Source organism: Tachysurus fulvidraco, chromosome 9, assembly GCF_022655615.1.
Source record: "Tachysurus fulvidraco isolate hzauxx_2018 chromosome 9, HZAU_PFXX_2.0, whole genome shotgun sequence".
NCBI lineage: Eukaryota > Metazoa > Chordata > Actinopteri > Siluriformes > Bagridae > Tachysurus > Tachysurus fulvidraco.
In genome coordinates this window covers 6,368,897-6,394,454 of record NC_062526.1, presented here as the reverse complement: position 1 = coordinate 6,394,454, position 25,558 = coordinate 6,368,897, and the positions used below count along the sequence as shown (strand labels likewise).

Genomic DNA, 25,558 nt, shown 5'->3' with positions numbered 1-25,558 from the left:
TTCAGGTTACCTTTATCCGACTTGTGGTTCACTTATTGAGCTGGGACACTGCATACAAGAGACATGTCAAACACAGATTACAGACAAACTCTATTGTTTTCTGCATGAAAGCTCGATGAATAGACAAAAGCTTGATGAATAGATATAGTTTCTGCAAAGACATAATGCACTTTGCTTACATATTCCAAAAAAGACTGGTACTTTGATTATTTCTCCTCACCTTTGAAAGGTAGCTCTCGAAGGCCTTTTTCTCAGAGGAATTGATTGCATTGGTACTTTAAGATTGGTGACAGCTAATACACTTCTAAATGATCAGTTATTATCTCTGGGGCCTCATTCCATGTGCCCTGCTGTTTTCAAAGGTCATCCTTCTGTTTTCATCTATCGACCTGCACTCCCGGTAACATGGACTGGGACTTATTGAAAGTGAAGGTTGAGCAGCGTATTTCCATCAGGTTACAGTCCATTCTTTCAGGATGCAGCTTTTAAAAAATCCTTCGACTCGGCAGCCAGTTGTTGAATAGGGCAGAATTGGGGGACATAATGGATGCGTCAATACTGAGGGAATGTCGCGTAAAAAGTCTTAAGTGTCATGGAGGTGGAAAAAAATGTAAGCGGTTAAGCAACATCTCACAATTTTTAGGTGTTTTAGACAAATACTTTAATATATCTGATTGTAACACAATAGACTGCAATAGTAATGACTGTCTGTTGTTGACTGACAATTTTACATCTATATAAAAGTCATCTGCATAGTGTACGGCCCCTTACATAAGTATTGACCAACCTTTACTACATTTTGTGCAACTAAAATGACTTGAATTGGGCTTGAAAGTCAAGAATATTCAAAATATTCTTCCAAGAATATTCAAATAATTCCACACACAACACAAATGCTCTCATTTTTGCTGAAACGCATTTTTCAACGTTTCACCGCTTCTCAGAGCAGAATGGTTGGGTTCATGTTTTACACCTACTTTACGTTTAAATGGTTAGGCCACACCTACTTCATGTTTAAATAGTTAGGCCACACCTACTTCATGTTTAAATGGTTAGGCCACACCTACTTCATGTTTAAATTGTTAGACCACACCCACTTAATGTTTAAATGGTTAAACCATGCCTACTTTGTGTTTAAATGGTTAGGCCACACCTAATTTTTTAATGTTTAGGACACACCTACTTCATGTTAAAATGGTTAGGCCACACCTACTTTATGTGTAAATGGTTAGGCCACACCCACTTCGTGTTTACATGGCTAGGCCACACCTAGCCCATGTTTAAAAGTTTAGGCCACAGCTACTTCATTTTTAAATTGTTAGGGCCACATCCACTACATGTTTAAATAGTTAGGCCACACCTACATCAATTTTAAATGGTTAGGCCACACCCCTTTCAAGTTTAAATCATTAGGCCACACCCACTTCATGTTTAAGGATTAGTTCAAAAGTTACACAGGATTTAAAAAAGAAATCAGATTTAATCAAGTACTCAGTTTTAGTGCTTTCCTGTAAGCTCTCAAAGGTTTTGTGATCGACAATCACGAAACTCTGTATACATATACCGAGTGTACCACACACAAAACACTGAAACATGACCTTTATTATTTTCCCTTCTGTGATGTGGATTAAAAAGCCTTATAGTGTTGTTTTTTTGTTGGTTTGTTACAGCTGTATGAGCTCGATGATGATGTGAAAAGAAAAGAATTTCTCGATGATCTCTTCAGCTTCATGCAGAAAAGAGGTAAGACCTGAAACTGTGTCTCTCTGAACATAAAAAACTCTATGTACATATAATTGTAAGACACACACACAAAACATTGAAACATGACCTTTACTGGTTTGTCCTGTAATGCACAATAAAAAGCCTTATGCTGTTTGTTGTGTTTGTTTCAGTTGTTACTAAGATACTACCAAATTATATTGTGGTCTAAAATGTTGTATCGTATAATTGGTAAAATACACCGTGTTTTATATTGTGCTCTCAACTACCAACTGCCATCCTGTATTAAAACAAAGAGTCATAAACGTGGTACCAGAACATTCTTATAGCAAGAATGAACAATAGATACTTAAGCTTAATTGTTTCAAAGAAAAGCTATGTATGTAAGGATGATGTCGAAATGCCATGTCTGTGTTTCCTGCTTAAGCCTCGGTTTGAGATCTATAAAACAATGTTACCATTACGTTCTCCCCGCCCTCTCGTGATGTTATCAGACACTGAGTTGCTTTTTTAATTGTACTAAGATCACCTAAAACTGCCCCAGATGGAAAGACCTTGCCAGTCGGGGGGGAGGATAACATCCTGTTATTATCTTTCTGTGACCAAATTAATTACTACATTGTCAGAATGTTGTTGTTTTTTTTAAATCTCAGACTCCAGCTTCGTAATCATAACCTTCAATGACTTTATTGGAAAAATAGGAAGTTTAAAGCATATTATATAAGAATTGATGCAACCTCTGAGAGACAAAAACAATAGCGGACGGTTAATGTTCAGATTATACTGAAAGGATAAAAAGTGCAAGTGTGTTTTTTTGTGCTTTCATCCTAAATGCTTTGGTGCAAATAATGTTAAAAACCTCAGGTTTTTATATTAGTGTGTTTGTTCTAATAGGTCTTGGTTTCCATAGTAACAGCTCATTCTCTGGGATTTGTATGGCAGATATTGCACATAATAAACAGATTTAAAAAAAAAAAAAGGTGCTGTTATTTACCAAAGGTGAAGCATTCTGTAAGAAGACATTTATCAAACCTTTATGGAAGCAGTCACGCCATGGGAAAGTCTTCAGGATTGAGGAGATTATGCTTTCAGTAACCTGACAAACTGTCGGTGGCAAGCAAGTTTTTTTCTTATAATTACGAGAGAGTGAAGAAGGAAAGGCCAGTATTGAAATAAATGACGTAAATTATAACAAAAACTAAAGGTACAAAATATGACATTTGTTAGAGAATTAAAAATTGCGATCATTGCTGTGGAGGAATAAATAATTCAGGGTGTGTTGTTATTGGAAAATAATTAACCTTGGGATGATAGAAGTCAGTCTGTTTTTTACTACAAGCTGCATCACACCATCCCATCGTGGATTATTTCCCTTTAACATCATGCCCCATTGTATTTGCTTACATAAAGCATGCTCACAAGTGTAATATGTTTCTAATTGCAATAAAACAGTAGCGAATACACAAAATAACTCAGTGTCTGAATGAGGTCACAGCGATTTAGTTTCACAGCATTACCAGTCAAGCTGGAATTCAGATTCCTTCTCTCCTTTACATCTCTGACACAACCTGTGGACAGGCATCATAAAAATTAAGATGGCTGCATGAATCAGTTGGGACATGCTCATCGGAAAGGTGCTCAGCACATGTTCGACACGGCACTCTCGTGGATCTGGGAGCATTTCGTAAATGCTCTCAGACAAAGAGTCCTGCGAATTCCTTCAGGTGAATGGGTGGGGGGCAAGCAGCGAGAAGCCTAATACTTAATCCATTAATGACAGCTTTGTATCCCTGACAATTTAAGTTCAGCTCCTGTCTGCATTGTTCCGACCATTCCATGCTAATGGTCTTCTTAGGCTGGATTTAGATACTTCTTGTGTAACGTATAACCGACATTACTTACGTACAATTTCTGAAATACATGCACTCCCACTGTGACGTGACAGACAAGTAAAACAAATAGATATAACAATACAGTGGTGCTCATGGTCATTTGTATGTATGTATATATATTATATCTGTTGCTGCAGGCTGTCTTTTACTTATAGGTTACATCTGATTTTCTTTAATAATGACTGAATCAGGTGTCATATAAAAATCAGGTTTCAGAGATGACAGAGAAACAAGTGCTTTGGCAAAATTTCTGATGACAGGAATGCGGGGCTTGGTTTTATTACGGCTTACATTGTTTTTGTTTCGCCATTGGTTAATCTGAGCGAGATAGGCAGTTAGGAGTCGCTCTGTCTAGTGATGCCATACCATAAATATGTGGGAGTGGATCAGATCTTTTAACATCAATTCATGCAGAAAGACAAAATAATAGCTTCTGTGGGTGTCTACGTGTATAGATATTAACTGTTTGAAACTAGAAAAAATATTGAAAAGGTTTATTCGGGTGGATTAAAAAATTTGGCAAACAATCCGATACATTTGACTTCCAAATAATCACAATAATGACTTGGATTATTATGTAGAATTATGACTCAGTGCTGTTTAGTATATCTGAAACATACAGTTGAACAATGTATAAAAATGGAAACCACTACATTTTATTTAGAAACAAACTCAATCAGCATACAAAAGAGCAGAAATACAAAATTGTGTTATCAATTTAAAATGCCAATGATTTTATTTATTTATTTTCCACTACAAAATTGTTAATGAGATAATATTCTTGGTATCAATTGAAATAGATTGTGACAACCCTAGATTGTGTTTAGACTTCACTTCCGGGCGCATAGTATATAGTATCGACACCTACAATGTACTGAGTGTGTTTGTGTGTGTGTGTGTGTGTGTGTGTGTGTGTGTGTGTGTGTGTGTGTGTGTGTGTGTGTGTGTGTGTGTGTGTGTGTATATATTCACATCCAGGTTACTTCATCCTCATTTCTTCTTCAATTGTTGAATATTATGGATTAAATATTCAATATATGTCTATTAATATTATTGATTTTTGAGCCTCCAAGGAACAACATGGCTGAATGATTAATGTATGTGACTGAATCATGCTGAAACCCATTTACACCAAGTTATTATATTGACCTTTGGTATTAAGCAGACTTGTACGTTTTGGTTGATTCTTCTGAATCATATCATCCTCTAGGTATTTATTACACAAGGCCAGATTTGTTTCCAAATCCTTACAGCTCAGAATGATGCAGATTACAGTATATGTTGTTTTGTGTGTCGTGTGTTTGATGGGAGATGTACGTGCTGTGTTTCTCACTATCCACTTTGAGTTATCTGCATATCAAGTGAGTTTGGTGAGACTGAACGCCAGCTGTCAGGTCTTTTACATGAACGATGTGCACTATTGACACGTAATTCTACATTCCCGTGTTGAGTCATCTATGACTGTCCATTCTTTGTGGCTTGTATGACTTAAGGCCTGTGTGTACTCTGGCAGTGACAGGTGGCAGGGAGATAAATGTTATATTGAAGGTGTGTCAACAGTACAAACATGCTCTACTGCAAGCAAAGCTTTCAAAATATGTGGTCTTTGGTGCTCTGATTGACATTGTAGGATCTTTTCCCATGCTATCAGATTTTCAGAAGAACATCTGACATATCATGAACCATCACTTCTGTTTCAGAGATATTTCTTCGTTGATGTTATCTTCATGATAATATCATGAAATTGCGATTAACGATGTCATACCTCAACAATAAATGTGACTAAATAAATGATGTAGATTAGATATTGTAATTCAGGTTGTAAGAATAAGTCTTGTTACTACACCATTGTTGATTTTGTTTGTTTTTTTACCTCTAACATCTTTCATTTTAATTTTTTAATTTTCCCATTAGAAATTCCTACATAATGAAACTAACAAGGAGTGTGTGGGATGTTACACAGTGACAGTAAATCATTAGCATGCAAAACCAAAATTGCGAACAGTTTCGCGATTATTTTTGATTCATGTCATTGGCGTGCTTATTTTTATTCATGCCATTGGCTGGTTAAGAAATACGTCCTGGATGAACTTTAAATGACGTGATGTTGTATTCTCTGAGATTCAAAGGTACACACGAACAAAATGTCATCGTCCACTTTGTTATACTTAGGGTAACATAAATATTTGTTATGCTGGTTGGCTAAGATTTTGTGCTATTCTTAGCCACACTTAGCAAAGCTAAATTCAGGTATGTGTGACAGAACATGAATAACCACAGCTAGTGTTCATTACACATCTATACTTCTACCAAGCAAATATTTGTTAGTGTAAATAACACATGCGGTTTGTGCTACAGTTTTTGCTGCCTTGCAATTTATAGTCTATATATTTATTCGTTAATCTTCAATCTTAACATGCTTGGAATTTCATTTCATCGATTGTACCCTATTTTCTCAAATCTGAAAGAAATACTACAAACATTGGCTTTTGCTACAAAAAATATAAAAGATTTTGAATGTACTCATTATGTAGAAAGTACTACCTATGTATAAAATCATTGTTGATCAAATTCAGCTTGAATTTCCTTTCCCAGCTTTATACTTAACTTTTTTTTAAAATTGGTCTGGTTTAAACATAAGTAAATTAGATTAAGCTCAGCAAGACTTGCACAGGAAAACCCACAACCTTCTTAAGAACAGCAGAGTTGAAATATAACCTGAAGCTGTGTTTAACCTTTTATTTAAAGCTCTGTATCAGGAATTTGCTATAATCAGTCATCTACTGAGCACTGTTATCAGGGATAAGTTGGTGTTGTATGTTGTTGTCACAACTGTTATCTATGCCCTGTCTGCCTAAGGCTATTAATAGTTTTCCACACACAGGGACCAGATTCAGGTCCTGTTACATTACATTCTCATGCCACCCTGGGAGTAAACCTTGCGCTTCAGTACCTCTATTTATTAACGAGGTAATCCCAAGTAAACAAAAACACCAACATTGCACGCAAATGGGAAGCCAGCTGACAGCCAGACATGCAAAAATAAAGACACACCCAGCACCCCGTAAAGCAAGGGTGTTGCTTCTGTGCTTGTATCGAAGATCAGTTTAAAGATAAAGTGTATAATGCTTGAGAAATTTAAATAGCTAAACAGAAGAGACATATAAACACTGGATTCTTAAGAATCACACAAACACACAAACTCTGGGATTTAACTTTTATATCAGGGTACAAGTGCACATCTGGAAAATCTAGAAAAAGTAAAAATTTAACAAGAATTAAACACTACACTCTAAATCTGTTGTCTTTTTGTTGACATTTTCTTATTTTCTTTTCTAACACATCCTCCCAAAGTCAATAAATGATAGAATTATATATATATTTCAAATCAAAATGAAAATAGAACATGTCCAGAACAATGAAAAAGCACCTACTCTATTTCCTCGTCCTGGTTTGTGTTTCTGTGTTTTCATCTCGCTCTTTGGGTTGCAGATGATCGGTAATTAGCATTACACAAATTAACAGCAAGATGTGTGAAAGTTCTGGAACGATTGCATTTTCACTGAGTGACATATCCACCATGGCAGATTTATAAGTGCTTTTTATTTCAGGATTTAAATGAATAAATAGACAGATAAATAAATAGATAAATAAATAGATAGATAGATAGATAGATAGATAGATAGATAGATAGATAGATAGATAGATAGATAGATAGATAGATAGATAGATAGATAGATAGATAGATAGATAGATAGGCATGCAAACAAAAAAGTAGTTTTGGTGACACTTAGTAGAATGATCGTATTTAAGATTTGTTATTTAAGGAATAAACGCTTTGAGCAGACGAACTTTAAGAGTTGACTCATGTATCTCAAGAGCTGTGGTTTTGTTATTTGGAAGGCGAGACCAACAATCTGATCTCATGTTGCCTTACATTCTGTAGGCTTGATTTCAGTGTGTAATCTAAGTAACATAAGCATGAAGGTGTGATTATATTGCTGCTTGTTATGATGCACACAATGGACGGTGGGTTAAATTTAATCTTTTTTCTTGAGTGCTTTTTTCATGAGTGCTTTCATGTTTCAAAGTTCGGTTTAGTTCTGTTTATGTGAATTATGTGATAAGATTGTTCTATATCGATATAATGAAAATTAGGTTATAGCATGTTTTGGGTTTTTAGTCATTGGTAAGTATCAGAATTCACAACACATCACGCATTCACCATAGTGCTGTACATGAAATAAAACAGCATATGGAATATTAAAAAATAGCAATAAAAAAATACATAAAACAGCTTTGTAACACCAAAACAATTTGCAACACAAACCAAAGAAATTACACAGTTACACAAATTTTGTTTTCAGTGTGTTTTAGTGTATATTATATTGGTCATCTCTGTTGCATCATTTTTTTATTATTATTTATTTTATTTTTTATTTATTTTATTTTTTGTTTATTTATTTATATTAATTTATTTATCAATATTGTTATTATTATCACCATTATGTCAAGATTTACAAATAAAATGTAAAATCTTTTTACCAAAGATGGAGAAGCTCTTGAGTCGACCTCTAGTTTAGCGCCTGGTTGTGCAGTGGTTACAGGGACCTGATTGTGTCTCCTGATAAATAGTCTACAAAGGCATAGAGAGATTAGATCATGAGAAGTATATTTAACATGATCAAAGGTCCAAGAATAGACCAAGATAAACAAAGTGCTAATATTCTATAATGTGAAGGCAAAAAAAAAGTTTTATTCATATGTCTCAATTCTCAAGAACAGAGTCTAACTTGTCTAACCATCTACTTCATTAGCTTTAAATTCAAACTATCCAGGAAAATCTCTGAGTGAGATCCAGCCTTCCTCTTTGTTCAGATTTTTTTCATTAGCTTGACGGGATGACGGAGCTACAAAACTGCCAGGTTACATATGAAAGTGAAAACCTTAAAAAAAAAAAAATCTCCCCAGCTTCAGTTTGTCGGGTTCACATCAAAAATCAGTGCCGTTCGGAGTCTCCCCTGCTGTGTTCGGCTTGAAAGTGAACTTACTCTATCAGCCCCTGTAGACCTGGCCTGAGCTCAAAGGTCACTCGCCTTCCTAGTGTCTCTTAGCCCCTGCCATCATCAATCATAACCTGCCACACACCATTCGTTTGTCACGCGGCCTCTTGTGGATTGAGATGGCTGTATCTGTTTTCAAATCAAAATGGCTGGCAGCCTAACACAAACAGATCTGTGTTTAGGTGATGATTTTAGGAGGCGCACACACTCACTTATCCTCCAGAGAGAACTTATGGTGAACGCTTTAGCATTAAAGGAAGAGTTCACAATGTAACGCGTTAAATATGTTTATACTGAAGCATACAAACAGGTGCTAATTTGTTGGCTGTTACAGTATTTTCTTAGTTTCTATGAGAATTTATCAGTTTTGTGCTGTAGTGCTGGTACAAGCAAACCTTGTTAGCGCAGGAGAATAGGAGAAAACTTTTTTCTCACTCACCATTTTCCAGTCACATTCAATGCTATGTTAAAGAGTAAGCTAATAGAATTGTGGAGGCTGCTAACAATGCACTCATGCTAACAATCGATTTGTCTTGGCTAGCTAATGTTGTATGAGTTAACAATTGTGATGTTGATGGTGATTTTAGCATGAAAATGTAAACTTTGGAAGCTAACTTGTTTCAGCAGAGTGTGTAGATGAGAAGGTGACAGCTAGACAGACTGATATACTAAAGCACTGCTGCATTAGTTTCTTAGATACCGGTGCCACTATCGGCATGTCATTGAATGGCGTTGTGGGTAATGTTGGAAAACGTTAACCAGAGTGAAAAAAGACCAACCTGTCGATGTAAGAACTTCACACAAGAAAATCTTTTGCACAGTGTATTATAAATATTGACATGTAAGTTATTAAGAGTGGAATTTTCCATTAACCGTCTCACGTTCCAAAGGGTGGACATAAAAAAATACAGATATAATGTTTTAGCATGCAGTTATGTAGTTAGTCATCTGCTTAAACTAACACTCTCTTGCTTCCACTGATGAATAAGGTGTTTGAACAGCACATGGAAAACCTCGCATTGTCTCCTTTCTTGAAGGTATCTTAAGGATTAAACCATAAAGAATGCACATGTCAGTCATGACACCAAAATGGAGTGATGAACCCTTTCACACCTTCTGATCTTTAAGCAATACGAACAATGTGGGTGTTATAGCCCATTGTACGCTGCTAAATACCCAAAGTGATTCATGATTTCTACCAGGCACTAGCAATAAATTGACCAGAGCTCAGGCCGCCTCAGCACTTTATGTAGAGTCAATGTTTTACGCCTTTTGCATTACCTGAATGCCAACGCAGGAGAATAAGAAGCTAGTTGAAAGCTGAGAGAATAATTCCTCAAGATGTGGCACAGGAAAATTCAGGAAAGTCCACGGTGTTCCCGTGTTTGTCAAAATTCACCCCTAATTTCCTTCCTTCCTCAGAGTCTTTCTTAAGTTCAGGCCGTAGTATTTTCAAAATATATGTGAAAGATATTGTGGAAATGCCATGCTGCTGGGAATGTAAATAAAAGATCTCAAATCTTGTAGCAATAAGCAGTGGACATTAGCAAGCAACCATACTCATACTTTGATGATTAGTTTCGATTCACTGTGATTCATCCTGAAGTTAGAATTTCACTTTATTCACAATTTATTTGTACATTTTAGGTGTTTTACAGCTTAGTTATCACATTTTCTGTGAACCTGAATGTGGCATTGTATTGGACAGGGACTGGAATTATTTTGTTTGTGTGAAAAAAAGGCTCATTATAAGCAAACAGCCTGTAAACATAATGTCAATACGCAACAGAATCCCAGGAAACAATGAATCTTTCATGAAGAATCATTACATCATCTGAGGAAATGTCTATACATGGACTACATAACCTTCCGGTTTTTTTTTTTTAGTTTTATGGCTAAAATGTCACAAAGTCAAAATTCCTCAGGAAATGTTTGCATTCTGTTTTAGGACATATGTTTGATTGAAAGTGTATTTTTTTTTTAGCATGCAACGGTTTTTAAAAGTTCACGCTGAGTTTCTAGCAAAAGAACAATAAAATGCAACAAAATTTGTAAATAAGGGAAGTATTACATATTTATAATAATGTTGTATATAATGTAAACATATAACAATAATGATAGATAGATAGATAGATAGATAGATAGATAGATAGATAGATAGATAGATAGATAGATAGATAGATAGATAGATAGATAGATAGATAGATAGACAGATAGATCACTTATGCACTGTATTATTTTCCACTCTTCAGCATGAATCTACAGACAATTGTTTTGCATGTATTCATGTTTATTCTTATTTGGCTATGAAAAAAATTTAACCACATGCTTTGACCGTCTTTCAAAATGAATTTGTCAGTAATACAACACCCACAATAACTCATAACCTTGTCCGGCAGGACAACGGACAGTGTGGGTCAAAGGTAAATGAATGCGCTTAGAGGCCATCTGTAATGTCAATAATGATTCTGTTTGGAAATTTGACAGAACAGAGTTGTTGTTGTTTTGTTTTGTTTTTTTGTTATATGTGATTACGTTGTCTCGGTATAGCTGACGCTTGACTAGCTACCAAATCTTTGCTGAGTGATTTCTTTTTTAATTCAGGATGTAGACAAACCTGTCTCAGTCTCTCTCTCTCTCTCTCTCTCTCTCTCTCTCTCTCTCTCTCTCTCTCTCTCTCTCTCTCTCTCTCTCTCTCTCTTTCTGTTCTCCTAAGTCACATGGGGCTTGTTCAGTCCATGAGCTCCTCTGGTTTCCTCAATTTCCTGTAGTATATGTGTGAATCAAGGTGATTTCTCACGCTGTGATTTTTGGGAGTGAGTGTAAGCACAGACGCATCTCCCCCATCCCCTTTCCATTACCTCACTGAAGTGTCTGAAGAAAATGCATTACAGATGAAGAAAGCTGAGGAGATGACCGACTCCCACCACTATCGCTAAAACCCTTCACCACTTCGTCAATTTCACGTTTTTAGTGCGGCAGCAATTAACAGGAGGTTGGTGGGGGATGGTGTTCGGGCTGAACATTTTTTTTTCATGTAATCATTCATTGTCATTATGATACATAGCCACATTGGGTTGCTTGGCTTGACAAAAGCTCATTACAGCTTTTATTCGCTGTATCTCTTTCACGGAATCAGAGAGGCCGCATGCATCACCTCGGCCATCGAGCGCCCATAAATCTCATTGTAAAGGGGCTTGTCTGGGTTTAGATTCAGCCTGATGCTAGCTTTTGTCAAGCCCGTTTTTATTTATCACCCTATACTCGTTTACATTAGTCTTTTGTGTTTGTGGATAAATAATTGTTTTAACGATTATCTTTGGGTGATGTGTATTTTAAAGATGTTTTAAGGGCTAAAGAAAGACAAGAGCTTGAGTTTGATGTTCTTTTCTTTTCATTTAAATCAGTGGCTGGAATTAATCCCTCTGCGCAATATGCTCTGCCTTTAGACTACAATAAACAACTGCTTAAGTATTAATACTGTATATCTGTAAATACAGTCTGAATGTAACTTTGTGGAAAGTAACACTAACTTTAACACAGCACACAGGCATGGACTCATCTCTGACATGTCAGAACATTCACCTCGGTTGAATTTCGAATCAATAAAAAAAGAAAGAAAAAAGAAAAAAAATGCATGAACGCATAACACAGAAAAGTTGTTTGCTCGTGATGTATGGACAAGTCAGGGCGAAGTAAGAAGTTAGAAATAACAATTGATTGTTTTAGATGGTGCTACTACTTTAAATGTAATTCCATCATTGCTCAATGCACAAGCGCAGATAAATCATTTACTTAAATAGTGTCTCTTAGTTCACATGCCAGAGAGGCAAAATGAAGCCGTAATTATAAGGCTTAATTGATGTGTTTTTACCACCGTAGACTATTCCTCTACTCTCTGCTGTCTTTTCATAGCCAAAGCTGTGCTTGCTGTTGTTTGCACTATATTTCTCAGAGTATTGATTGCTATTATGGTAAATCCGATGGGCACAATGGAACTCTATCAGCAAAATACAGGTTAATTATCTGGAGGTCAGCCTCTCTCCAATTCACACAAAGGACTGCGCTTCTTCGCTGTTTTATGACCTGGCATTAAATCGTGAGCACAAATTATCACTGGGGATTTTTGTATTCGGGAAATCAGGAGGTAAACTGCATAGCTGTGATAGACAGGCACGATTTATAGCGTGTTTCTTTTTTGACCTGTTGTTTTTGATTAAAGCAAACATTTTTCTTCTTTATCAGTTTGCTCTCTAGGTCGCTGACCTGGTTTGTTAAAAAGCTACAAAACACTCTTGAAATGTATTTTTTAATGTATGTTGTAATTATTATCATGCTGTAAAGGAAATCGTCAACATAACTACTGTCTGTTCCTTTATTAACTCTGGTTCAGATGAAGACTAAATTACATTTACCGTAGCACTGCTAAATGACTCATTCTGATTGGTTGGTAGATATTAATGCAGTCATTTGTATATGGTAGCTCTTCTATAGTAACCTCCAACACTAGTACTTGTATGGCAGGTAGTCAACATATTTAACAGATGTAATGAGGTGACATATAGCATTTTTGAAAGAAGTCTTCAGTATCAGCACTTTGTAACTAAAGCTTTAAGTTTTCTGACGTTGGAAAGTCTCGGACGATTTTGTGGTTTCTCTGTAACATGAAAAGTTGCTTTTCATTCCGTCCGATCAACACAGAGAACGCAAAAATGGTAGAGCAGAGGGAATGACTGTTTATTGCTGCAAAATAAATGATAAGATGAACTAAGTGTAACTATAAATGGATAAAAAAGATGTCAATTTGTATTTTGTAACAAAGCATTGGCTGTCGTATATCTGAAAAATAATGAATTTACAATGGAAGTAACTCCATTTAACTTCAGACCACATCACACCACCCCATCGTGGCTTATTTTCTTATAATAACATCACGTTCCAAAGTTTTTTTAATTCCTTTCTAAGAATATACATGCATTGTATATGTAATGGCTTGCAAATGGTGATTGATGTCTTGTCAAGTCCTGAATATTTTTCCTTTTTTTTTTTTTTGCATTGGCAGTACATTTCCACGAGACAGTGGAGACTTTTGATTGAGCGGTAAAAGTGATTTTTTTTTTTTTCAAGAGAACGAGGCTGTCGGACATTTTACTTATGCCAGAGTGATTGGCCTCGTAAGCGGCAGAGAGACCCATCGATAAGCCGGAGTTAATGGCATTGATTGTGGATATTGTGTGTCTGTGTGTGTCCCACTCCTGTAGGGACTCCAGTGAATCGGATTCCTATCATGGCCAAGCAGGTGTTGGATCTCTACACTCTCTACAAGCTTGTCACCGAAAAAGGTGGCTTAGTGGAAGTCATCAATAAGAAAATATGGCGCGAGATTACCAGAGGTCTAAACCTTCCTACCTCGATTACCAGTGCAGCTTTCACTCTCCGGACCCAGTGAGTGTGATAACCTCCTATATCTTTAATTACTGATGACCAAGAGTCAGTTCTTGAACATAAAGTCTAATTCAATCATCTGCCTTTAAAGTACAGAGAGGTGTATATCTGACATGATGAGAGAGGATCGATGAGATAAAATCACACAGATTCAAAGATATCATAGTTTTTATCGTAGTTTTTTCAGCATTATGCTTTTCTAATAATTATAATAGTAATGATAACAATAATACACAAAGGATTTAAAAAAAAAGTATTTTTATTAAAATACATATCCAGCATCATGTCTGAATTCATTCATGATGTATAGTGTGATACCTGTGTGTCAGTCATTTTGTAGCATCCAAATCCACACTCCTCGGTTTACTACATTATTTATGAAAATTCTTCACAATGTCACATTACCACCACAAAATAAAGCCATTTCCTTCAGCTAAGAATGTACTTTGTGCATGAATATAAAAAGTTTAAAAAATAAAATAAGTAAAAATCTCGTAGCCAACAGGCACTTATTAGTTGTGTGGTACAGAAAATCACCTTTAATGCATTTGTATTATTATTTCCTAGATACTTTATTCTATTAGCTTACTCTTTATTCTGGTATAATTTTAAATATATACGTTTTTAAAATATCGTGTTACAGTGATGTATTACACGAAGACTTTCGAGTAAATTCCTTTCATTCTTCCTATTTTCTCTTTCACCGTTGTCGTTTATAGAGAACAATCTATCTAAATAAATAGTGAATATTACATCAGCATCACCCTGCAAAGTGTTCTGTAAACTAATGTTAGGAATATTCTTCCCCTGATCATGACCTCAAATTTAACAATAACACATTTTAATGTTTGCATTGTTTCCTGTCACTAAGAATGTCAAATCTTTCTGTTCTGCTCAGGTATATGAAGTACCTTTATCCATATGAATGTGAAAAGCGGGGGCTGAGCTCACCTGGGGAGCTACAGGCAGCCATCGACAGCAACCGGCGCGAGGGCCGCAGACAGAGTTACGGCTCAGCCCTTTTCAACTACTCGCCTGTAGGGACCCCCACCCTGCTGCCCTCACCCAAACTCCCCATGTCCCACATCAGCATTGGAACCCCCAACGGAGTCCAAATGGCCCACACACCCGTCATCAAGAAAGGTGAAAAGGGTTTTGTTTGTACTAAGCAAATATATCACATGGGTGTTCTAGCAGGAGTTCCATTCGATAGAGAACAGGAGAGTTAAGTAGACACGAGAGATGAATGAAATTCAAATTAACTACAAAAATTAACTAAGTATTATTCCATGGCTGTTATACACAAATTAGATTAACATTTCATGGCTTATTAAATGATGATGATAATAATAATAATAATAATAATAATAATAATAATAATAATAATAATAATAATAATAATAATAATAGATTAGAAGTATTTCACCTAGTGTAAATTCCCAGAACAAACATTTGTACTAAAAAGAAAGTGAAATGTTTCTCGTACATTGCATGCAGTTTGTGCAAGAGAAGATTGCATAAACAGTTTGTGCAATGCAAAAGACATTGATTACATGCATTATTAATTACTTATTGATTAGTTATTTATTGATTATTTAAGATCACTGGCAGCAAATTATGTCCCAGGAGGATTTACGAGAGATTTATTTAATATAATTATAAAATATAATAGAAACTGCTGCAGTTTAAATGAATCCATTAGACTCCAGCTTTTCTGTTGTTTATTAGCACTGCAAAGAAATATCCCGCAAGTCCACATGCGGCCTTGGTGTCTATTTATATTTGCTTTTGAAATGAAATGAAATGTAACTCAGTCCCAGTTGCTATTGAATCCTATCAAAAATTGAAGGAAAGCTCATTTTGTTCCAGTAGAAGTGTCCTGCTTGTTTTCATGCTTGTTGCGCTTTGTGGCTTGGGTGGTCATCAGTAGAGACAGGAAACAGCTTGCAGAACTTCCTCTTGCCCAAGCTGCCAGTTTCCGCATTGCACCGGTGGGAGCATTTGAAGGCAGAGAGACGTGATTCAGTAACGTGGCCATATGGAAAAGGACACAAACACACAGATTCCTGAAAGGATCAAAGGCTTTTTTAAGCCCAGTCAGTATTTATAGGCTTGTCACCACATGGGTTAAAATAGAACAGAGCATGCTTTTTGTGTTTGACTCCCATGACCACATGATACTTCTTTATACAGAACAAACACTTTTTATAAATGCATGTGGGCCAATCGTATAACACACACAGCAAGACATTACAATATACAGTTTCTTATCCAGTTGTACAAAACATGTCTCTATTAATAAGGCAAAATTTGATGTCCTCTTGAAACATTTTATTCTCCATCATTAAAGGAATCACAACACGCTTACTTCTCTTGTATTTGTACAAGAGGTATGATTAACATTTTCTTATAAACTTTTTCTTATAAATATTCTTATAAACCCTCAAAACTCATTGTAGACACTCAAGAAAAATCTTAGTGTGTTTATTTGTTTATTTATTTATTCTACTGATTTTTTTTTAAACCCTAACCCAGTGCTAAACTCAAGGGTTAAACCAAAATCTTGATCAGATTTCACTCCTTTCCACAGAAGACTCCATACTCTCCAGCTGCCTGACTAACCGTGTGGGCATCTCCATGCCCCTGGGTGGGCACCATGGCACAGCTGCAGCTGCACAGGCTGCCCAAGCTGCCCAGGCAGCCCAGGCTGCAGCGGTCGTGCAGGCGGCTGCCCTTGAGCAGTTGAGAGAGAAGCTGGAGGCTGGAGAACCGCCAGAGAAGAAGGTGATGCTGATGGCTGAGGAGCAGCAGAGGATCATGCAGCATGCGCTTCAGCATAACCTCTTCGCCATGGCCAGCCAGCTGCCAATGAATATCAAGCTCAACAACATGGGTGTGTATAAGTGTGTGCGTGTGCGCGCGCGCGTGTGTGTGTGTGTGTGTGTGTGTGTGTGTGTGTGTGTGTGTGTGTGTGTGTGTGTGTGTGTGTGTGTGTGTGCGCATGTGTGTGCATGTGTGTAAGGAAAGCTCTCATTATTAAAAACAATTATGAACCAGTTAAATTATAGCATATTAAATGAAATGTTTTTTTCATTTTCTTTAAAGATGATAGTGAATATGTTTAAAATATAATGTACATATTTCACAATAATTACACTGTTTATAAAGTAGAATGTAACTAAAGATCCCAATCTTTACCACCCGTCAGTTAGTGTCAGATATTGGAGCTTTTGCTGCCACAGAATCTATAAAAAGGGAGATTTTTTAAATCATCAACATAAACAAAATCTTTAAATATAGCTTGTGACTTACCGAACTAGTATTGACGTATTCTTTGATATAGACTTCAAAGCACTTTTTTATTATTCCGTTTTAACAAATGATGTACAATTTACTTTTTTACATGTCTATTAGTGCATGTGTATTATATAAAAGTATACATAACAATATTTAACTAATATACAATTGCCAAAAGTTTTAAATAAAAATAAAATAAAAAAACAATATATATGATAAATACAATGGCATTAGTGTCGTTGTTAAGACGCTTTTAATATGCTAGTTTAATGTGCTAGCCCTAAGGAAAAAGGGAAAAAATTTAAAAGTGCAGCAATATACCTTTATCCCAAATGTTCAGAGTTGTGCTTTATGCTTTATAAACATCAATGTAAATTTAATGAAGGTGACCCCAGCACACACCTTCATTCCCCAAACACACAAAACAATACTGAACTGGCTTGTTGTACACTTCACATGGGAGCTGTATCACCTAGAGATCACACTGAAAGTTTTATTCTTGCAACCAACTCAATAACATAATTATCAAGGCATTGGACATGCAGACAGTGTGTGTAGTTCAACATTGTCAGTGAAACATGAGGGACATTAAGATATGGTCGGTTTGCAATAATTGTTGTGTTGCAATACTTAGAAATCTGACATAATTCAGTTAATTCTGATTATCCAAAATTATTATTATTATTATTATTATTATTATTATTATTATTATTATTATTATTATTATTATTATTATTATTATTATTAATTGTAATAATAATATAAATATTATTGTTATTATAATTATTATAGTTATTATTATTATAGATCTTCTGGACTTAAGTAGATATGGAGAGTAAAACAAACTAAACACAGGTTGAGTTTATTTTCAAGTTTATATTCAAGTTTTTTTAAAAGCGTCTTAAAAAATTCTTGGGGAATGAAACCTTTTTTTTTTTAAAAGAGTGCACGTGCTGCATGTGATGAGTGACGGAAAAAGTTGTGTCATGTGCGATGTCAACAGCCTTTGATGTAAAGTTTGACTACAAATACCAGCTTTTATCACCCTGTGTAGAGATCTAATATCTATAGTAATTATAAAAAAATTTAAATGAATAAAAATAATAATGAAAATACTGAAAAAGTTTAAGAGAAGACATTGGAGACAGAGATACTCCTGTATAATTTGATCTCTACTCAGTTCAATTTATTTGTATAGCGATTTTTATCATTTCACAATTCACTAAAAGCAACTTTACAGAAGTATAGAAAAAATAAAAATAGATAAATAAATACATATATATACATATTCATTTAAAATACTATATATCTCTAACATCTATCTCTACTAATACAATTCATGTCATCGTTATGAAACAAAAATAAATATCGTAACCCGACTCATGACCATAATTAGAGAGTAGATGCTTTCATAATAATATGCTCAAAAGCATCGTCGCCTACGTTTCTGGCATTTCAAGCAATTTGCTGACGTGGCCTTGGCTGACATTCATTTCGACACCGTTAGTTGAGACGGAAAAAACCCAACATAAAAATAGGAAAATGTTTAGCTGTTTATGTATATTTTTGGAAATATAACTATAAATGTTACTTCACCATTCAGTGAATGAGTAAAAGGTTTAAATATAGGTTTTTAAATACAGTATGATCTCCATTTAAGTCACATGCTGAATATGGAGTGAGTCATTAGATGTAGGGAACTAAGGTTTTTTTTGTATTGTTTTGTTTTGTTTTGTTTTTTAAAAAAGGAGCTGACCCTAGCAGAAAACACACACATATAAGTTTACTGTAATATCATTCGCCTACTTTCTTCTATGGAGTCTCAGCGGTGAATAAATTAATTCTTTGACTCCCCTGACTGAAGGATAGTGAAATAATCATAATGCTTATTAATACAATAGAATTCGTTTGAAATATATTTTCGATATTGCACAAAATCAGGTCAAAAATGTTAAAAAACTGTTAAAAAACAGCTAAAAATGCTGATGACTAGCTACCTGTAAGATTTGACTACACCTCAAGTCATGGATTTCATAATGACAGAGTCTGTGAGAAGATTGCGGCATCTTTCTCTCCCTCATGAGTAATACGTTATTTCTGCACGGCTGTTCCTTTGGTATCATTATGACAGACTACGCTTTATATACCATATGATGTGGAAAATAGAATGTAATTCTATAGCATCGTGTCGAGCTTGATGTAATGCAGTTAAACACTCTGCAATTTAAAGATTATTGTTAAATGTTATTTGCTCAAACCATGTCTGAAAATACATTTAGGAGTCCCTCCGTAATGACACACGAGAGAGAAATGATAGACATTAAAACCTACTTTAATGTAGCTGCAGCGTCCAAAAAAAATGACGGAACAAATAATTTAGCTTCGGTCAAGGTTGCAATCAGAAACGTAATGGATGTTTGAACGTTGTTAATGAGTGGGAGAAGTAAGACCAGCGTTCAAAAGGGCCTGTGATTTATAATATAGACCCTCGTCGTAGTACCTGTTCCTGAGATAACTGAAAAGTTCAAATGGATGTGACATGCTTTTGAGCATTTTTTCCTCCCCCTCCTTTCCTCTGAACTCTTTTAATAAACTGCTCCTTATCCTGTCACTCATGAGTTATCGCCAATAGTTGGCGGCTCGCTCCTCTTGCTTCTTGTGTTCCTTTTATAAATGCTCATATTGAGTTTTTCTCACCCTTGCTCTCTCTGGCTCCTCTCTTGACAGATGACAGACAAGAGACTGCATTGAACCTGTCTACCAACGGCATTAGCAGCATCAACATGTCAATAGAAATAAATGGAGTTGTCTACACAGGTAAATAGAGCGGCCGTTTGCTGATGTAATTGCGGGCAGGAAATTCAATAAGTTATAGCAGCACCCCCGTGCGTTTAGTCCTCCACACAATTTGATGTCTTTGCTATAAAATCTATCGTAATGAAGTGGCAAGTCCAATAGAGTTAAAAAAGTTAAATATCTAGAAATTGGCGTCCAGCTGCTGCCAGGTCGATGAAGCTTATTGTCTTTCGTGCCTGAAAGGAAAAAGCCCCTGCTTAAGGTGGATACAGTGCTTGTGCCTGGCAAACAAGTGACTGTAATTACCTGGAGATGGCCCATTGGAGTGCACTCTATAAGTGCTGGGAAACTTTTGCTAGAAAGGACATGGAGTTAAAGTGTTTTGTGTTTTTTTTTCAATTGAAGCAAAAGACTGCAGCTAAAATTTCTTTCTTTGTGAATCAATTACTGTTTCTCATCCAGCGGCAATGCAGGACAAAATGTAGCAAATACTGAAAGGTTACTGAAATGCATAATAAGATAATAAGGACATGACGATTATCGGATTACTTTGAAAAGCAAAAGATTTTATCTGCATTCAAAAAAATGAGTAAAATGGTTTTGTTAAATACCGAAAAATTACTGCGTCCACTTAACAATCCAAAAGTATAACAAGGAAACATTCTTACTGATATTAGAAGTTTTATTTTAATTTAGTTATATATGATTAAATATTCAATTATATCAACGATTTAATGTTTCACGCTTTAAATTTCATAACTTGCACTCAGTTTATATGAAAAGAGGCAACGGTTAAACCTAGAGTTAGGGATAAGCTTTTTTGCTGTTGTTGTTTAATGATAGTTTAAAGCAGACAGCAACTTTACTTTTAAATGTACACGTATATATGTGGAAGGACTATGTTGTAAAAACGTAGAGTCTAGATTAGTTTTAAATTCCTATTAATTATTTATTGGCAGTTATATCTAGTCTAGATTATTCACAGATATTTAAAAGTAAAAAAATATTTTTTTATATTTTGTATAAAAAGAATTATTCACATTACATTAATTATCTATTTATATTTATACCTAATAGTTGAACTGAAAATAGGAATTGAAAATAAGGATTTTTATGATATTATTTAATAAGTGATTAAATGATTGAAAATGCTAGAAATTTACACATGAAGTTTTATTGCTCTGCCTCCAGGGATCCTGTTTGCCCGTAAGCCGGCCATCTCTGTGATGCCAGCTAGCCAGCGAGCTCATCTACATGCCAGCTCTCAGGGAAAGAGCAGCAGCCCCGGTCTCATCAACCACAGCAAGCCGTCCTCTTCCTCCTCTTCCTCCTCTTCCTCCTCGCACGGACCGGCTGCCTCACCTTAAGCCACCAACCCCTAAATAACCCTGTTCCCTTTCCTTAAAAGACACAAGGCAGACTGCTAAACTCTCCAGACTGTATGTTTTTTGTATCCTCTGATGATGATCTCCCACTCTTTCTTTTCTTCATGTCCTCCTCTGGATCCATGCAAAGTCAATCTCCTAAACAGTACTTCGACATGAAAGAGAATCGAGCGTGATCGTGTCATCCCGGCAGCGAACATGACACCCATGTAGTACACATATGTACGGTGCAGGCTTTGAGGACTCACTTCTGTGAAAGACTCACCAGAAGACAGTGCCAAGAAGACAAGAAACTGTAAAATAACATAAAGGATGAGGGAGATGATATTCCATGGACAGAACGTGTAAACAAAAAAGTATCTGCTGTTAAAACCTGAAAATACACCTTGTCCATATTTATGGTTCTTTTATCTTTCCACGTGAATCGGACTAGCTTTAATACCGAAATACCAAAGAGCGTATGAATAACATTGTGATATTAAGTGCACATGCATATACTTTCAGTATCATCATGTGTAGATGATGCCTTTGCAGAAATGAAATTAAATATGCAATGGTAAGGATTATCGAACTAAAGTACAAACGAATATATATCAGTGGTAGTCAAAGCACATTCCGCTTAACATGGGGCATCCAATAGTCAGGGAGATGAAAGTACTTTATTTTAGCTTTAACTTCTTTATTTGGAGTTACAAAGAAAAAGGAAATAGATTAGACATGAACGGACATGAATGTTCCCTTGAACGCCACATAATCCACAAATATTGGGACAATCATAAGAGTCAGTTATATCTGAAACAGATGTAGTGGTATTTGGTGATATTCTGCTCCCTCACTTCTTCACCTCCTCTGGATCGGTTTAACACCAAGGTTGACAAGTGTTCATTAAATGCAATTTTATATCATTAAAAGCTAGTTATTCTTGTCAATATAGGTTTCTCATAGCTACATTAGACATTGTGTCATATGTGTCGGGATTGTGTAGTTAGGATTTAATTATGAAAAATTGCTGAGCACTTCAATGCAACTCCCTGATATGAGGAAAACGTATACATATGTGGTTAGTAGAGAAAAAAAGCTCACCCCAGACAGACGTTAATGAGAACATATCTTTTATTGTGAGCTGAGTCTGAATTCTGATTACTTTGCTTTTGCCTCATTTTTATTTTTGTCTTTAAGGAGACTTTGAGGATATTCTTTTCTTTTTCTTTTAGTTATTCTTTTTTTCAGAAGTTTGTAAAGCATATAATTTTAAATTCTATTTATTATTATAATAATTTTTACTGTTTTTTCTGTTTTTTATTTTGTTTTTTATATCGTGGGCTGAATCGTTGCAGCAGCTCCGTGGTTCAATTGAAAAAAAAATTTTAAAAAGAAAGAAAAGAGATTAAAAAATAGAATTTTAAAATGCAGCCAGATACCTCACAATTGTACCTGTACATACGTGTAATAGATTATGAATTACAAGGTATACCTCATTTTATTTCATTTCTATTTCTTGTGAAGCCACTTGAAAATCAAAGCTTTTGTTTCACCCGATCACTGGATTTTTTTGTTTCCTATTTTGTATCATTATTATACCAAAGAAGGGAATTATATTAATACGCATCTACCTCATTTGTTGTAGACTGTGCCAACAAACCTGACCACAATCACCCATTTTTAACTGTAACGTTTAAGGCTCTACATCAAACGTGAGGCATAGACAAAGAGGTCTGTGGTTAACAGACGCAGGTCTTTGACACGGTGTCATTTAAATTGCTTGTTTAATTTTGTCCGCGGCATTTTTTTATGTGTGGAAAAAGAAATGCCAGAAGGATTTTATTATATGTACACAATCTATTCTGGGCTATTTCATAGCGACGGGTTTGTAAATGATCGTAATCGGAATCATCGTGTACCACAAACGGATTTATTCTGCGCCAAATGCTGTTGCTACAGCTTCATAAGAAAACCTTCAAACGATAACATCCACGTTATTCGGATTTCTGAATGCAGCCGAAAGCGGTTTCTTATAATTGTTCCAATGCAGTGTTTACTTGAATTACTGTTTGCATACACAACATTATGTTGGTTTTAAAGGTTTGGTTTCCAAATGCAGGTCACGTGACACAAAGTTCAGTCGTGTTGGATGAAATCGTAAGCTGGTCAAGGTTAAGCCAAAACGCAAGGACAGCAATGGCTGTCTTACTAATGCTGTTTCATATGAATTGAAACTACATTGACCTTGATCTTTATAATTCCAACACAATTTGCATTAGATTTGGTTGGCTTTTGCATTTGCTAGGTTTTATACCATTGCACAAGCCTGCAGTAATCCTGGCCAAAAATAATAATAAAGCACTTCAAAGTGCTCTACAAACATTTAAATTGGATTGAAGATTTCAATTACAGCATCTGCGATTAAATATTTTGTAAAAAAGTTTTTACACTGATACTCAGATTATTTTCCACACTTTTAACTGCATACACATTTTGCTGTGAAAATAGCTAGTATTTAAATAGTAAAATATTTTAAGTAAACATGATTAAATTGTTGATTCAGGCCTTGGTTGGAAAATAACCGTAAGAATGTAAAAACGTGTCCTGAATTTAGCACAACATCTCATTAGGTAATGATCTTGTACAAAAGTAAAAACTGAATGAAATACGTGGGAAACTGAACGGAGCACCTAACAGTCGACACACAGCTGTCAGAACGTGACGTGCTCTAACAGACGTTTCTTTTCATTTTATTCCTCAGCAATGGCACAGTTTCAATCTTTTCACATAGCTGTCACTTCACATCTCATCCCTAAACTGCAGAGATGTCGGTGCAACTCTGGAGTATTTGTTCGACTGTGAAATGAGAACATGAGTCAGTGTGATTCTTGTAAAAACCAAAGCTTTTTCTAAAGAAGGTTTCTGTTTCACCATCAGAAAGCTTGTAACAAAGATGGAAAAATTTTGTTGAATGTTAAAAAGAAAAAAAAAGAGTTCACTCATGTGCTTACGATATTATGTTTACTTTGTTAAATATGTACACAATGCTAGGATAGTAGATATTAGAAGTTTTTTTTTTCTTCAAAACATTTCTTTTATTCCTCTTTTTATTTTATTTTATTTGGATAATCCAGTGCATTATGGGAAAGCTGGATTGTGGTGCTCAGGGGTTAAAAAAAAGTACAAAAAAAACAGGTGAAAGATTTTGTTTGTTTGTTTTATCATTAACTTGTAGCATAATTAGAAATAAAGTACAACTTTACCAAGCATCTGGGTGTTATAGTCATTACTTTATAATATTACACTACAAAGTGTAAGTGAACTGTTATATACATCTTAGAAGATACAATTGGGGTATGAAATATTGAGTTTTTACAGTGAGACTAACAGATATACTGTATAGTTATATAGTTATAATAAATGATGCTCAGGAAGATAAACTTTAAAAGATTCAGAATTTATCTGAAAAGTAAGAGAATAAAATTAATTTCACTTTGATTACAGTTAACTTTACCTGCATTAGCAATTAAATCATGTAAGAAATGAAACTTTATGGATGTTTCATTTACATTTCCAGCATTTGGCACACACCCTTATCCAGAGCGATATATATTGAATGACCAATTGTGGGTTAAGGGCCTTGCTCAGGGGCCCAGCATTGGCAGCTCCGTGGACCTGGGATATAAACTCACGATCAGTAGTCGAACACCCGAACCTCTAGGCTACCGCATAAGGAATGTAATGTATCTTCACACTGGTGATTATTTTTAGCACTCTCTTGTTTATTCCACTTATACAGCACAAAACAAACACATTGTGAATTCTTTTTTATATTTATTAATGAGAGACATCTGCAAGACAAGTTTCTTCCTGTTATCACTTATATGAAACATGTACATGTTAATATATATATATTTATTATATTAACATATATATTAATATATATTGGTTTAAGTAATGATTAATTATTTATGTA

General features: G+C 35.3%; 1 protein-coding gene across 3 annotated transcripts in view; it reads left to right on the top strand.

Moving 5' to 3' along the window:
* arid3c (AT rich interactive domain 3C (BRIGHT-like)) overlaps positions 1–24,851 on the top strand; it is a 58,268-nt gene extending 33,417 nt beyond the window's left edge. For 2 of the 3 annotated variants that reach the window (XM_027162960.2, XM_027162962.2), the window contains 6 exons: positions 1,671–1,743; positions 13,939–14,122; positions 15,021–15,265; positions 16,713–17,015; positions 20,147–20,236; positions 21,407–24,851. In XM_027162960.2, the coding sequence (XP_027018761.2) occupies positions 1,671–1,743; positions 13,939–14,122; positions 15,021–15,265; positions 16,713–17,015; positions 20,147–20,236; positions 21,407–21,582 (1,071 nt within the window). In that variant the 3' untranslated portion in view covers positions 21,583–24,851. The remainder of the gene's footprint in view (positions 1–1,670; positions 1,744–13,938; positions 14,123–15,020; positions 15,266–16,712; positions 17,016–20,146; positions 20,237–21,406) is intronic. The other variant, XM_027162961.2, reaches the window with a different exon arrangement.
* The last annotated feature ends 707 nt before the right edge of the window (positions 24,852–25,558 follow it).